The 16,769-nt window shown below is 40.3% G+C and overlaps 1 protein-coding gene and 1 long non-coding RNA gene across 2 annotated transcripts in view; one reads left to right on the top strand and one right to left on the bottom strand.

Annotated features, from left to right (window-relative positions):
- Positions 1-16,769, bottom strand: part of LOC109367628 — a 173,445-nt gene that overhangs the window by 32,911 nt on the left and 123,765 nt on the right. The window lies entirely within an intron of this gene.
- SLC17A6 (solute carrier family 17 member 6) overlaps positions 15,110-16,769 on the top strand; it is a 31,460-nt gene continuing 29,800 nt past the window's right edge. Inside the window, exon 1 of the mRNA XM_003206097.4 lies at positions 15,110-15,371. Coding sequence (XP_003206145.1) covers positions 15,286-15,371 — 86 coding nt within the window. The 5' untranslated portion in view covers positions 15,110-15,285. The remainder of the gene's footprint in view (positions 15,372-16,769) is intronic.

Raw genomic sequence — 16,769 nt, 5'->3', positions numbered from 1 at the left:
TTACATAAGCATGTGTACTGAGAAATGTTCAGGGAGCTGAGTAGGATGTGAAATTCAGCCTCCATGTCAATTTTTGGAAGACGCATATGCACAACTCCCTTTGCAACAACTAGTGACTATGCTTTCTCTGTCAGAAATGAGTCAATCTAAAACAATTAGTAAGTGTCTAACTCCTTGTAATTCCTCTTTTAACTCCTCAGCAAAGCAGTGCTGTTGTCTTGTGGCCTGAAGGCCTGCAGCTATTACTTAGCAACACTACATGGTAGGTCTACAGTCACTGCTGAAAATGCCTAGAAACCCCAGCAACTCTGTGGTCAAGTGTTGCATATCTATCTAGCCTAAGTAGGAATAAAGATAGAGATATAAACTCAGCTGGCTTTTCAAGATATTGTGTAATTTAATCAGAACCATTCATTGTAGGTGGTAATAAAGATATTAAACTACTCTTTTTTAGGATGATCCTTTTCTTTTTTGCCCTGGTATCAGGCTCTGATCTGATTGCATATAGTCCAAAGGCAGAGCAATTGCTGTAAAACATCATGGGGTTACTTCTCTGAGCGATGCCTTTAATCAACCAGCCTGAAGCTGCTGTGTTTAAAGGCCAAACAAGAAATGGTGGGACAATCAAAGTAAAAATACCTGTTTTCAACAGGAGAATAGCTAAGGAACTGTTAATTAGATCTACAAGTTCAAGAATTATAAACAGAGCTGTAAATACATAAAGGACCTGTTTCTATTTATGTATGCGTGCCTGTAAAAGTGGGTCAAGAGATTTGCATAAATACAGCTCACTACGTGATGGAAATCAATTATGTGACCATCAGCAGAACCAGCAGTTCAGTACCATGAGGTGTCAAGACTTCACACTGCTGTAACTAAGATACTAGTGCTTTACAAACAAAAGAACTTCCAGCTTTCCCCTTCCATACAGGATTGCTACTGTGCTGTGACAGCCTTTTTGACTTCTGAGGAAGTGGCAATACTACTAAACACTGAATTCTATGTGCCAGGTAACACTTCCACTCGTCTGCTAGCAGAGACTTCCTTTCATGGTGTTACAATCAGAAGGATTAGTGCAATAGAAAAGCAAGGCAGGAGTAGCAAAAGGGCAAACAGAAAGGGAATGCTCACCCATTTCTGAGGATCTAGGCTTGTAGGGAAAAACTCCATGAGGGAAGGATCTCCAACCAGAGCTCCTTCCCCAGTGCCAGTCAGCCCTTGAATGGAGTCTAAGAGAGGAGCAGCCAGGCTCCACCCCTTCCAGACACACGCTGAATTGCTTTCACCTGTGCTCCCAGGGCTGACCCAGTCCTTTCCCCAGGTGATCAATCAGTGGTTCAGGCCATGATGCAACAGTCCCCATACACATGGGCTTCTCTTTCTCAAATAGAGAAGGCTGCAGGGTGACTTCATTGCAGCCTTCCAGTACCTAAAGGGCACCTGTAAACAGGAGGGGAGTCAACTCTTTGAAAGGGCAGGAAAATAGCAGGACAAGGGAAAATGGTTTTAAGTTGAAGGATGGAAGATTTAGGTGGGATATCAGGGGGAAGTTCTTTACTATGAGAGTGGTGAGGTGTAGGAACAGCTGCCCAGAGAGGTTGTGGATGCCCCGTGCCTGGAGGTGTTTCAAGGCCAAGTTGGATGGGGCCCTGGGCAGCCTGGGCTGGTATTAAATGGGGAGGCTGTTGGCCCTACATGTGGCAGGAGGGTTGGAGATAAATGATCCTTGAGGTCCCTTCCAACCCAAGCCATTCTGTGATTCTAAGAAACAGAATTTCTCAAGAAATATTCCTTGCATTTCACCCAAGAACCAAACCACCCTTTATTAATGATGCTTTCTGGCATGTCAGCACCTCTGTAGCTGGTGTGTGTATGTTCAGGCCAGAGAAACATCGACAGATGTCAAGTGCGGCACAGTGTTTTCTTGGGGAAAAGCATACTTTCCATCTGTATAATCAATGAATATAAAGATGCTGTAATTACAAAATAAACAAGAGAGTTTAGCTAAGCAGGTTATAACAACAAAAAGAGAAAAGACAGAATGCTTACCCACATCCCATGCTCACTGCAAAACTCCAGAGGAGGGATCTCCAGAAGAGATCCTTTCCCACTGGTAGTCAGCCCTTAAATGGGCCTAGGAGAGATGGAGCCAGGCTCCACCCCTTCTGGCAGCACAGGTGAATTGCCTTCATTCATTTAGAGCCCTCAATCAGAGGTTCAGGCCGTGATTCAGCAGTTCCCATACACCATACCTCTGCCTTTTTCTATTTTTTTTTTTTTTAGTGAGACAGCCTTCTATACCATTATAAGGCAATTTTTAACAAAGATTTATCAATAGGAAAGTCTCATGCTCTGAGAGCAGGTTCACTGAGATTCTGTGTGTGTTATGGTACGGCTATAAACTGCTCAGAGCCTCTTTATTATGCTTTTGCTGGGTATCCATGTGAAAATAGTAAGTTATTGGCTACTTTTTTTTATTGGCTACTTTTTTTATTGGCAGTTAAGACAGGAACTGAAATGAAGTATCCAAGAGGTTGATTCAATGGAAAGGAAAAGCAGGCTTCCCTCTACTTTTGCAGCTGGAAGAAATCAAATGCAAAGGAAGGTTTTGGAGCATTTGCTTCACTTTCAATGCAAGGATAAACTCTGCTTCAAACATCAATCAAGAAAGCAGACACCTCCCTGTTTGCAGGACACCCCCTATTCTCCTGCACAAACCTCCACATATCAGTGATGGCTTCATACAGCCTCCTTAAGGTATTTTGCCTCACTCCTGGGCACAAGGACAGATTGCTTCATGCATATGGTGAGGATGGGGCAAATGCCAAGCCAGGTAACTTCAGTTTTGTTTGTGGAGAAAATAGTTACAACTTCCTAGAGGGTCATCATGGTGTGTTATTTAGCTCTGAAACAAATGCCAATTATTTATGAACAAATGCACAATATTTTCTGTCATTCTGAAGCTATATAATTAAGTCTCTGTAGAGGAAAAGGATTGATATTATTGAGTACAGGAAAAGAAAATAATATAGGGTCAATGTACTCTTCAAATAATACATTCATTTACTGCTTCTTAAAGTATGCTGTTGGGTCTAGAGATGTTCTGGCAGGGCCAATCCAAAATAGTAGATAGGAAATTTTTCTGTTGGTTTTAATGCTTTTGATCAGATTTGTCAGTAAAATGTCAAACACCTAAAAAATACAGTCCCACCAGAAGTCTCTTCTCAAAACTGGCAATAATGATCCAACCAACTGCAGGATGTTCGTGTTAGCTGCAGTGCAGAGAGCAGACATCTGTCAGATAAAATGGACACATCGTGCTTTATGCCTCTGCATTTGGACAGAAAACAGAGACAGATTAAGTGGAGCTGCAGATGCCCTCTTGGCCACTGCTCACAGGACTCCTGTCCATAGAGCTCACATCTCCGTATGGAAAATGGAGAACCACTGAGAGGTGTGCCGGTTGTTCAGACATCTCCAGACAACAAAAATGTTTGTTCTGTCTGTTTGATCTCCAGCTACACCTCTCTAGCCCTCCATCTCTCCCTGGGTGTAACTGCAGCAGCAGCAGGAGACTGCTAAGTGGAGCCCTTCTCGCATTTTCTTAGGAATAAACTCACCAAGCTTGGGTTCTCCGCTCTGATCAGTTTTGCCTTCCTTTATTTCCTGTAACACTTGTGCAGGATGACTTGCTTCTTTTTGAGAGCATGGATCCATTGCCAGAAAACCCATTGAGTGGGTGGATATTTTCTGGGGATGGCAGCGTGCAGCCTAAATGCTTGCATCAATCCTTTCTTCTGCTCTTTATCTGAGGGGATTTTTGAGAACAGGTTGCTCTCAGACTGGCTTCCTCTTTATGTAACAGCACAATTCGAAGAAGTCAAAAGCTGAAGACATGTATATCCACTATAACTCCATCCTCCCATGGTGTCAGAGATGAAAACTTTCCCTGCCATGAAGCCAGTAGCAAAACCTCACCTGTTTTCTGAGATGGGGTTACGCCATATACTGACACCAATGCTTGTATTCTGAAGAGTACCAATTCAGGGAACTCTGAGGATCATACAGAATGACTTCAGGTGGCAGAACTGTTGATCTCCAGCCCTGAATATTCTGTGATTTGGAATGAAGTAAAGTAGCCAAAGAGCAGAGCTAGCAGAAAAATCAAAACCTTGATAAATATTATGCTTTCAAAATTTTATTTTTAAGATTCACAACTGATCTCTTCATCAATGTATGTTCATTTATTTCTTTTATTGCTTTTGTATTCACAAGTACTATTAAAAATGCCAGTGACATGAGTTAGGATATTTTGAACCCCCATTTTTGGCAAGTGAAACCATTCCTTTAGCTTTCTTTCCTGATTGGTTACCCAATTTTAAAAAATAAGACTTCACGAAACAGAGGTCTTACACGCTGACAGTTTTGAAACTGAAAAAAGCTTTAAATAATACAAAGATTTCTAAATAAGCAATTAAGTATGCTTTGGGGAAAGGTTTAAAATACTAAGAACACAAGTTTTCACTATATTTTGTTATTATCAAAGACAAGAAGTTTTGTGGTTCTTGACATTCTCAGTTTCCCACCTTATTCTGCCAGACTGAGTCACCAGTTCCAAAACTTGAGCTGCACATGCTCATTTTCCTGAGACCTCTTTCCTGATACACAGAAAACTATGAATTTCGGAGCCTGATTTCTCTTGAAGTGGCAAATAGCGAGAAAAATTATGCTTAACTCTAAGTGTTAAGTGTATTGGAAATTGGGCCTAAATGTCTGGCAATGTTATCAACTGTTTGCAATTATTTTAGTTTTGAAGGTGATCTCTTTCTGTCCCTCTAATACTTGACAAAAAGAGATTAATAAAAAGCTTGGAGGAAGAGGTTAATTCAGCTGTCCCATACACTGGCCATCCCACTTCTGCTGATATTAAACATCTATGCATACACAAGAACCACTGGATCTGTAACTTTTCATCACCCTACTACAGGGAAATGGGACTAAAAGGGAAGATGAGGCATTGAGAATTCAGAGGGAAAAAAAAAATGGGATATGTATGTGAAATAAAAACAGCTCTCATTACCCCAAGAAAGTTCTAGTTCTGGTCTGTTTTCAGGCTGACAGCCCGTCAGTGGTGTGGGAAAGCAATTCCAGAACGTGCATCACTGTAGATATTTCTGATAAAAATGCTAGAAATCATGGGAAATTCCTATTGTATTTAAGATCCTATTCCTTGAGAGGGACTTTCAGTAGAGAAACTTGAGGTTTTGTGTTTTTTTATACTATCTGACCTCTCCTATACTCCACCCAGGCTTACAAGGGGAATCCTGCTCTCTTTCTCCCTCTCTAAAGATAGTTTCCCATTTCCTGCAGGATGTATGATTAGTCATCCATCCTTTTAGTGAAAAAGGATTAACATGGATCATTTTGAGGTCTATTAAAAGTGCTGTAGTGTATGGGGCAGCTTTTGAAAGGCAAGCAATCAATTTATGAAGCCTTTTGGAAAACACAGTACAAGACACGCGCGAAGGAAAGATGCCCATACACACTGCAATGGCATGTGCTGCACGAAGCCCTTAGGTGTAATGTTAACCAGATGCAAAATTACCTCTCAGTGATTTATGATGTGTACTGGTGATGAAGCACGCACCATTCTGAGAATGATTAATACCCTTGTCGTAAACGGAAAGAAGTTGGCAGTTTGTCAAGAAAAATTTGTCTGTGAGAGCAGAGCGGATTGATCCATCACCAGTGATGCAGTAACATGAGCTGGATTGAACTCAGGGATTCAGTGGAGATTTTTTATTAAATATAAAATACCTCCAGGGAAAGGTGTTTCCATGAGCCATGGGGCCTCCCAGTGGAGGAGAATTTGGAAGTGAAGATGATGTTACCAACGGAATGCATTTTTGGAGACTATTTGCTTTCCAGCCATTCAGTTTGGGAATGTGGTTATTTCTGAGCTTTGATTGTTGTATTATTATTCCTAGTAGAAAGTCAAAACACCATGAAGCGTGCTAATCCAAAGACCACAAAAGGTAACAATTGAAATGATTATGACGTGCTCAGCCCTTTGGAATGCATAAGACATCAAGAAAGCAAGGAATATGTACCAACATATAAGCTTGTGGATAAACTGGAAGTTTAAACCCTTTTTACTGAATGTATGTGTAACTCTAAAGAATTAGTTAAACAAGAAAAAAACACCACCATTCCACACCAACAAAATCACCAGCTATCCCAGCTGATACAACGAATTCTGGTTTGGGAAGCTAAATCTGCAACAGAGAAGCCGAAAGTACACCAATCCTCATCTAAAATCTAGAGCTAAATGTGATTTTTGGCATCAGGGTTGAAGATGGTAAGGAAGAATGGGGTGGGAGAAGGACTTAGCTGCTGACTTTCTAGCCCCTTCTAATTGTGTCTTCAGAAAGGCAGACATATTAGATCAAGTCTCCAGTTCAGCATGATAAAGGGAAAAAAGTCATCTGTGCAGAAAACTCATAGCATGATTCAGATGACTGTAAGACAATTGACTTTTTTGTTCTGGAAATAGCCCTGGTGATTTTACAGGAGTTTATATAAAAATTAAGACTTACAGTTTGGAACTGGAGGAAAATATTAAGTGAGAGAGAACAAGAAAATGAACAGCTAAATTTAACAAGTTACGTGTTGCAAAAATTAATTACCTAGCTGCAGCCCCTTGGGTGTGATCTTAGGACACCTGGCAAAAGCATAGAACTGTGCTCATATTCTTTCATATTTATACACATTTCAGTTGTGGTTTTTGCTTGACTGTGGCGTAATGCATATTTTTTGTTAATAAAGCAGGCTTAGTATGTAAGAAATACATTCCCCTCATAGGCCTCTAGAACAACAAAATGGTGAGAGAACTTCTGAGGACCTAGCATCACTTCTTCAGGCAGGCTGTAGAGGATTCTGTGTTTGAGGGTCTGTTAGCTAAAGATAGACTGCTGGTAAAATGCAATGTGCACATTAAGGTTAGTTCCATGCAGAAAGCCAAATCCTGAATTCCTTTTTTTGTTACTCTGCTGAGACATGCCTCCTGCTGAGTTAGGGAGGAATGCAGCCCAAGCAGAGACTTGGACAGTTGTCCTTCTCCTCCTTTAAATTATTATTTTCTAATGTATTGAGAAATTTATGTAGCACTAAAACAGAATAAAGAGCACTGCCTCGTAAGATCTGTCTACGCTCTTATATTTGTCTTTAGCAAACAGAGCAGCATTCATGGCTCATACACTGCAGTCTACAGAGATAGCATTAATGGTGAAACTGATCGCTTCTCCCAGTGTGAGAAAAGAAGCTATTTAAAACCTCCCCATTAGAGAGTGCCCTTAAGGTTCAAAAGGAAGCAGCCAGAAAGCCTTTGCCACAGGAATAGCCAGAAAGCTTCTCAGCTACAGAACATGAGTTGTAATAATCAGACGTGGTGCAGCAGAAGGCCACAGAGACTTGTGTGTAGACATCAGCTGTTCAGATGAGGGCTGTTGGCCTGAAAACCAAAGGGCAGAAAAGCTTGTTCTGGCTTCTGGAATGCAAATGCCAACTTAAGAGACAGAGGAGCAAAGCCTGAACCTGCTAAGGGCTGAAGGTAGAGACTAAGTCTCTTGAACTCTTTGAACTTTTAAGTTTAGTAAGACCAGTAAACATGGAATTAAAATGAACTTCCCCTGTAGAAGACCTGGCATAGCTAAAGATATCCAAACTGGGCACATAGAGATGAGATAAGAATACTCAGGGGTCTCGGTTTGACACAGACAGAATTGAATCAGCCAGAAGAATCCTTGAAACATTTTCAGCTTGTGGCTCACTGCATTCAGAGGAGCCTGGGAAGGAAGGATAAGGACAAACCTGGAAGTGAATCAGAACAACACTCTTAACTAAGTGGAAGTGCATAACCTTAATCCTCTGTGTAAATATATAAAATTAGCATGCTAAATAAGGGTCCAGAAGCACAATACTCATTTCAATTTGTGTCCACAAAGCCTGCTCCTGCCAGAGCAGTGCCACTCTAATACAGCTGTCAAAGTTTATATCACCCCATGGCACTATATGATATACTTGGAATCACAGCTTCCTCTAGTGGAATCAAGTAATTAATCTACCAGGTGTGTGACAATGTATTTATAACAAAAAAACAAGAAAAAAAATGTATGTTTACACCAAAACACCAGATTATAAAATGAAATGCACATGGGAGCCTAAGCTTGAAGATACTCCTTCTGACATTCAGAAAAAGGCTCTTAATTGAGGAGTTGATATTTTAGTTACATTTAGAGCTCGCAGATGTCTGATGCCTTGGCAACAAGCTGGCTATGTGATACCCCCATCTTCCCCACACTCCACAGAACACAATGTAATTAACATGGATCTAGTCAACAGTGCCCTAAAATAAAGTGAAGGTTTTCCTTTGTCTTGAAATATGCATTGTCCCAAGTCTTTCTGGGAAGGAGGAACAGCTTACACATTCAGCAAAGCAATGGAAAGACCTTCCTTGTGCTCATATTACCTCTGAAGTTATTGGTTTTCCTTTGTATCTTGTGATAAGAAGAGGAACATGAACTTTTATGCCTTCAAAACCATGAACATACTGCTCAAAGAAAATATTGAGTTAACTTGTTAAATATTTATTGTATCAAAGAGGAGATAACTTAATGGTTTATAAAAAGCAAAGAATCTTTTTCTCAAAAGATAAAGAGGTATTGAGGATAACTTCCACTCATCTTTGTAGCAACTGTACAGACCAATACAATGGGAAAGAAGTTACAACAAAGGAATATAGAATCATAGAATCATAGAATCACAAGCTTGGGAAGGACCTGCAAGATCATCTAGTCCAACCACCTTCCCATCACCACTGCTACTACAAGCACTAAACCATATCTCATAGCTCCTCATCCAGGTGCCTCTTGAATGCTGCCAGGGACGGTGATTCCACCACCTCCCTGTGCAGCCATTCCAGTGCCTGACCACTCTCTGAGAGAAAAAGTCTTCCTTACGTCTAATCTAACCCTCCTCTGGTACAACTTGCGGCCATTTCCTCGGGTCCTGTTTGTTGCTTGGGAGAAGAGGCCAAAAATTTGCATGGCTTGGTGCAGATGCAAAGATTTGACATAAGAACCTGTAGTGGAAATTCTAAGTCACAGCCCAAACCAGTGATTGGTGCAATTACACAAGCCATTTCAGTACTTTTCTACACAGAAGGGCTATGAAATAGCAGTAGAAATAGGACAAGTGTCCTTAAATCACCGGAACCTATTCTGGCAGAGCTTAGTGGTGAAGATGAAATGTAGGCTGTTTCTATTACCAGAAAATTATGCTTTGTATGTATAGATTACTAATTACATTTTTACATGTGTCTTTCTCTGTAGAGAAGCCGCATTAAATGCAACAGTTTCTCCATACATTCCTCCCACACAACATTTTATGTACTGTGATTTAATTAAGTCTGTCAATAAGCCAATATTTGACATAAAGGAGAATTACTCTCCATGTTCTGTATATGTATAAAAAAATAATAGTAAAAATTGAGGCATGGAAAAATGAAGTGACAAATTCAAGCAGGAATATCAATCCCAGACTCAACACTGCAGTCTAAGAGTCTGCCCACAAACCCATATGTCAGTTCCCTGCTATGGTAAGCACAACTATTTTTCAAATACGTACGAGCTGTGTTTCGTTTGTTTGTTTTTTCTAAATCACCAATAGTTTCCTGTACAAATGGTGCATCTGTACAGTTGGTGCAGTTACTTTTGATTTATTTTTAATAGCTGTTCTATTAAATGAATATCTGCAGTGCTGCTCAAAGCTGTAATCTGGATCAACAGCAATTCCTCTGAGTACTTCTCTTAATACACTTTAAAATAATTTTAAGAGACTAGTCAGCAGAAAAGAGAGGTATTACTGCAACCTCAGAAAAGATGTTTCTGGTTTTCTAATTCTAGCAATAAACAGGCACCATCATAAATTCTTCAATTGATACATTTATATCAAGGTTTTCCAAGCAGTGAAAACAGACCTGATTATCTAAGAATCAAACTCTTGTGTAAAAGCCTCCCTGTGCTGTTAAACCAACCAACAATGTATATCGTGGCATAATAAAATGGTAGATCACTGTTGTAAAAGAAGATTCCCATCATATTAACAAAAGATAATATGCTCCAGTCCTTGGTTAAGATTCATTGTGGGTATTTGCATCCCACTCACCAAGTGTTACATGGCTTGTCTGTGTTCTGAGAGAATTCTTACTCCGTTTCACCCTCAGAGGTAGGTGTGTTTCTGTCTGTGTAGTGTGACAGATGGCTTCACTTCCTCAGGGGTCCTTTGCATTTAACTCATGAAGAAGTACAGGAATTGAAAGGAGCAGATGTTCCTATATTATTTGGCAGAAAGATAAGCACCCAGATCTACTTTCAAGATAAATACTTCTATATTGTTGAATTCTATACTATTGAACTTCTACGCAGATACGCATCATAAATAAACAAAGATTTTAAAATACCAGTGTAATTGCTTTGGCAATCTAAAAGACATTTGTATTGGCTGAATTTCTTTTAGAGGGTTGTTTTGTTGCTAATATTACTAAAGAATTGGGAAAAGAAAAACAGGACATTCTCAGTGTAGAACAACTGGAGAAATTCTTGTCGTGGAGTAGCCATATAAGCTAACTTCTAACCACCCGGTGCTTTGTTTTCACATGAAATGTGGTATGCTATTAGAAAATCAAAAATTTCACTCGTCATGTGCTGGTGGTTTTTACCACTTGGGGGCAGAAGCAGCAGCCTCAACGCAACGGTGAAAACTGCTTGTAGAACGCGAGGCAAACACACCCTGGATCATCTGAAAACCTGATATGTTTAAAACAAGATATTCCTCATTACCAAAAAGTACGGTTTTCAGGTATTTTTATGGGGTTCCTTTTGTTTGTTTGCCTACTTTGTAAATGATTGTTATCTTTTCAGAAAGCAGCAGCAGGTTTCCAAGCGCTGGGCTGTGTAACAAATCATCAGTACGTATCACCTATATTAGTGCAGATTTCCAGGAAAAGTGCTTCCAATTCAGCCTGGAAGTAGCAAGTGCCTCGTAAGAATAGAGTGAGTCTTCTGTCCAGAAGTATGTTGTTAGGTTTTCTATTTGCCCCTGTGATCTTGGCCCAAAGTTCCAGGTTCCTATTTCTAAGAAAGGGAGGAGTCCTTGTGAATGAGCTCTTTCTGTCCACATGCATACATGCTCTAGTATGTTTCAGCTCAATTCCATATTCTTTGGGGCACAAAAAAGAAAAAGAAAAATTAATACTTGTATTTGCAGTGTAGTAGTGAAAACCTCCTTCCTGATAGCCTGACAAGCAAGATCATTATTTCGGCTTTACTTTGTGATTTTACAGTTTCATGTTTCCCCCTAAAAAAGTAACATTTATTTGAAAGTGACATCAACTTCTATTGGGTTCAATAGACAGCTACCATAAATAGAAGAAAACAGTTGCATCATAATTTTTAAGGCATATTTATGCTATCTTCAGTCCAAAGTGACTTGGTATTACAGGCATGCATTTAATGGCATAACTAAGATTTTAAACTCAAAACTTTTTTTTTCCAAAGGAGATAAAATGCTTTTAAGAACAGTATTTTGTCATCTTTTTGTGCACGGGGAAAATAAAATTTATTAGAAGTAATATGTGTGATTGTATGATTTAAAGAAACACACAGAATTGTAGACTGGCATAGGTTGGAAGGGACCTTAAGATCATTCATTTGTAACCTCCATGGACTCAGTTGCCAACCACTAGATCTGTTAGAATTTCTTTTAAAAATGGATTATGAAATGCATATTCATTTGTAAGCTCTGTGTGCACAACATCTGGAAAGAGCAAATCCATTTGTCAAGTATACTAGCAGCAAAGCTAAGGTCAAAAAATGAATTCAAGTTCACCCTTGGTAAGTTTACAGATGACACCAAGATGACACCTCCTTCCTGGAGGAAGGAAGGTGGTTGAGTCACCATTCCCAGAGGTGTTCAAGAAACTTCTAGGTGTTGTACTAAGGGACATGTTTTACTGGGGAAGTATTCGTGGTAGGTGAATGGTTGGACTGAAAGATCTTGGAGGTCTTTCCCAACCTTGGTGATTCTATCGTTCTACCACTGTTAAATGTTTGCTTTAACAATGCTAAATCTTAGGCAAGAGAAATGTAAACTGCCGTGTTGATTTTGTGGTCCTCAAAATGGATTGTGCTATATTTAGACCCAATTCAGAGGTCTGCTGTGGAAAATTTTGAGAATAAGGCGTGAACTAAATATGAAAAACTGAGTGAATTAATTTATTAAAATAGCTCAAAAACCTATAAAAATGGATTATTTACAGAAATCTCCCTCCACTGTTCTTAGAGATTTTTCAGAACTATTTCTCAGTGAATGGCTTTTGGCTGGTTCTCTTTGCTTCTGACCAATACGTGAACACTTAATTAGTGGTGATGTCCATGCTAAAATTTTCTTTTCACCTGGTACTGATGCCAACTCACGATTATTTCAGCTGAGTTGGAATTAGGCTTTTTGTGAGAAGAGAATGTGGACAAGTATTAATTATAGAAATAATTATTGATAACAATATTGGTAACATTACTGTTATATATCAGTGTATCTGTTGTTTCCTCTAAAAATGTCTTACTCTCCCAAGATTAAAAAATTAATACATAATACTTAAAAAGCTGACAAGTCTGTGCATCTGCAGTCTGTTTATAACTCTGCTGATATTAGCTTTCTACTATTCCTATCAATTCTCAATCTGAAACAGTAAGAGCTGAGTTTGGTCAGGATAAAGCTCAAGAGTATCAGCATATAGCATGTGATAGACATAAAATTTCTACTCTAAATGCTCACATCATTAGCGTATTCACAATAGTTTTTCATTATCCCACAGTAGTTTGCTATTATGGGTATATGACACAATTAATGAGTAACTTACTCTCCTCTTGGAAGACACTCAGGAATATCTTATCTAGCCCTTAAATCCATGCTCATGAAATTATTTCTCTTTCCAAAATCAGATATTGTTTACTTAGCAAATGCTACGATTTTGATGTAAATTTGTGTTGCTACTTTGAGCCATAGAAACAATGTCACTTCTGAGCTTTCTAAATCAGGGCCAGAGCCGCTTCTTGCTTGTAGTGTGTAAATAAACAGAATACTCTTGCCCTACAGATATCACAGTTTCTCAAATTCTGGGAAAAAAAAAAAGAAAAAAAAAAAGAAAAAGAGAAAGAAAGAAAAAAAAGTAGCTCATCACTTTTTATAAAGGCTTTCTTCATGGAATTCAATCTCATTTCTTCTCTACTAAATGTTCCTGCCATCCCTTTATGTATATAGGTTTCCTTTGAGCATTTGCAATAGCACACTGGGAAGATTTGCTTATATAACTGTCTAGGCTTGCATGTACAGGGAAATATCCTTTCAGCAGTGCAATGGGAATGATGATTCTATATGGAATCAAATGCTGAAAACCATGTTCAGTACATGCTGTAACATAGAAATCAGCAGCGTGTTGTGATGTTAGTTAGGAATGTTTCAGTTACCTGCAGTTTTATTTGCTACTGTAATATTTCATGGTCCTTTTACAACTTTTAAAAGAAATATTTGAATTCTACAGATCAGTCATTATGGGAATTACAGCATTAAAATAATTAGCTATTCATTTATAAACGCGTTCTGTTGCTGTAAAACTTCACTAACCCAACACCAGAGGGCAACATTGGAAACAAATGTTTATATAAATCCAAAGAGTAGTTGCTTTTAGGATACTGTGGCTACAACATGCATTTTCAACAGGAAGCCAAATTTTATGTTTTCTCACAGGCTAAGCAAGGAAAGGAGATCAATAATTTTAGAAGAAATCATTTAGATCACAAGCTTTTGTTTGTTTGTTTTTGTAATTAGCAAGTGTACAGGGGCTTTAAGATTAGCATGAGTCTTAAGAGAAATAAAATGTTTTCTATGTAAAATCTACTGTGAAATGATAACAGTTGGAAAATCGCAGCTAGATCCTGGAAAGGAAAGTAACTCTGCTTTCTGAAGGTGCCAAGTTCATTCCTGTACTATACATTCTGCTGAAGGGGTCTAAGTATTACATGGGCCTATTATAATACACGAATGCAGAGGGCATAAACGATATTAAACTATTAAGCATTTAAAAGAAAATGCATGCTAATATGACATGAAATAAGCCTTGGAAGTCCATATGCAGTGAGAGATAAATACCCCTTAGAATATATGCTATTTATAGCAAGAGCTATACTATTTGTAGCCCCATCCCTGATTCAAGGCCAGGCTGGATGTGGCTCTGGGCAGCCTGGTCTGGTGGTTGGCGACCCTGCACACAGCAGGGGGTTGAAACTGGATGGTCATTGTGGTCCTTTTCAACCCAGGCCATTCGATGATTCTACGGTTTGCAGCAAATGCCCCGTTTCCCCAGCAGTGCGGCTGACAGCAGGAAGGCCCAGCGCTTTGCCCCCACCAGTGGCTCAGCACCGCTCGCCCATCGGCGCACCGAGGCCCCGTTCAGTGGCCGCCCAGGGCCGGGCGCTGTCCGCGGTGCTGAAGAGAACAGAGAGGGTGGGACGCGGCGCTGACCGCGGTGCTGAAAGACGCTGAGGTGCCGCTCGCCGCCGCCTTGGGGCGCGACCTGCGTACGTGGGCGGGCGACAGCAGCGCGGAGGGGACCGGCGCTCCAAAAGCCCTCCGACCGCTTTAGCTCCGGGGCGCTGGGAGCTTCGGGAGCTCTGCTCACTGCCTACCGGGGCTAATCGCACCCCTCCCCCTCCGTTGTACAGCCGGGGAAATCTCCGGCACCAAACCACGATTCCTCTGCAACGCTCCCGCGGGGGGCACTCCATCCCCTCCCAGCCGGGTATGGCACACTCCGAGCCCGCCACCGCTGAAGCTTACGGGGCCGAGAAGACTTTCTGACCGTGCCTCGCAGCTCCGCGCTGCCGGGAAAACCGGGGGCTGCCTGCAGCGTTCAGCCTCCCTCTCGCTGCCGCACACAGGCGCGCTCCCTCGCCCTCTCCCTCCCCTCCCTCCCCCCCAGGCTCTGCACGCCGTCTCTCCCCCTCTCAAACACGCGCGCACGCTTTCTCTCACTCTCCCTTTACTCGGAGCTGCACTGATAGCCATTTAATGACGGGAAAAAGTTAAGGGATTAAACCAATATGAACCATCGTTGCTCGTAGCGGTGCCCTATCCAGAGCAGAGCAGAATCCAGCGAGCATCACTGCAGGAATGGAGTCGGTAAAACAAAGGATTTTGACCCCTGGCAAGGAGGGATTGAAAAATTTTGCCGGAAAATCTCTTGGTCAACTCTACAGGTAAGACTAAAATATATTAGAGAACTCTAGTTCTTAGAAACAATTGAAAGCTTTTGTTAACCGTGAGCTGCTGGTCGAGGTGGAATAGGTGTGCTCTGGGGAGCTTAGTGGTGGAGGGGCTGGGAGCTGTTTATATATCGTCGGTGTAATCTGGATACTGGAAACTATTGCTGAAGCTTCTCAATATGGCACCCTCGTAACTTCTCTATCTGATTCGTGGATGCTGCCAGTAAATATGTAGCCAAAGATTACCCCATCTTTCTCGCACAAAAACAGGATCCTATCTAGAAACCATAATCAGCAGGGAGCTGCTCCCCTTGTCTTTGCTTTTTGTTAATTTTGAAACGTGCTCACAAGACCTTTATCGCTGCTTTCACCAATAATTAAATAATAATTTAATGATAATAATCTTTCCGAGATTTGATTAGTCTTAGCCCTTGTGTAACTCGTCGTCAGAGGAAGATAAACAAGGATATGTATAAATAATTGATGTCCAAATGATTTTTTTTTAATTCTGAGGCTGAAACGTATAGAGGGATGTGTTTAATTATTTATCTGTCTGCACTGAGAAGCATCCACTTGTCTTATAAGTGATATACGACTGTAACTGCTAAACTCATAGGCATGCCTGCATGTTCCTGTGCGTACAAATTTCCACCATCTTCAAGCTCTGTATAGACAGAAAACAGACACAAATCCACGCATATTTAAAAGGGTATGTACTAAAGTTGACACATCGTGCCCCATCCAAGCTAGTGACTTTAGTGACCTCTAGGACGTTTGAGAATAGCCTGTGAAATTCCAGTGTATTTTGGATCTTCTCGTCTGCCAACACTTATCCCAACGTTGTTTCGAATTGCGGATTAAAGCTAACTGCGGATTTATCTGTCTACTGTAGGTCATGTAAAAGTCTTTTTTTCCATGCCTATGCGGCAGTATTGGGCACAAGCACAAGGTTCTTCCACAGCATGAATCACAACTTCTGCTGCCATTTTAAGGGAACTATTACTGAAGTGATAAGACAAAAGTGAAATTTTCATTTTAGTGGAAAGAGTACAGCTTTGAAAAGCAAAAAAGCAAAACCAAAGCCAACAGCAACGTAGTAAATACCCTGCATTTTATCATTATATCATCTTAAATTGTGAGGAAAAATAAAAAGGAACAATTGATAATCCGAAGTAACTGCTTAAAAATGTCGTTAAGGAAATAAACTTCCTATTTTTCCCCTAAGGGATTCCACAAAACATAAATGAAACAACCGTCTCTACTGCTTTTTGTATTATCATACAGTGAGTAATGGAGAAAGCATATTTTCCAGTAAAACTCCGTTTGAACTCCCCCATTAATTAATAAATGATCCAGTTACCTTTTACTTTTTTTCTGTTTCTTTTGTTTTTT

Source organism: Meleagris gallopavo, chromosome 5 (genome assembly GCF_000146605.3).
Source record: "Meleagris gallopavo isolate NT-WF06-2002-E0010 breed Aviagen turkey brand Nicholas breeding stock chromosome 5, Turkey_5.1, whole genome shotgun sequence".
NCBI lineage: Eukaryota > Metazoa > Chordata > Aves > Galliformes > Phasianidae > Meleagris > Meleagris gallopavo.
This window is presented reverse-complemented; position numbering and strand designations above follow the sequence as displayed.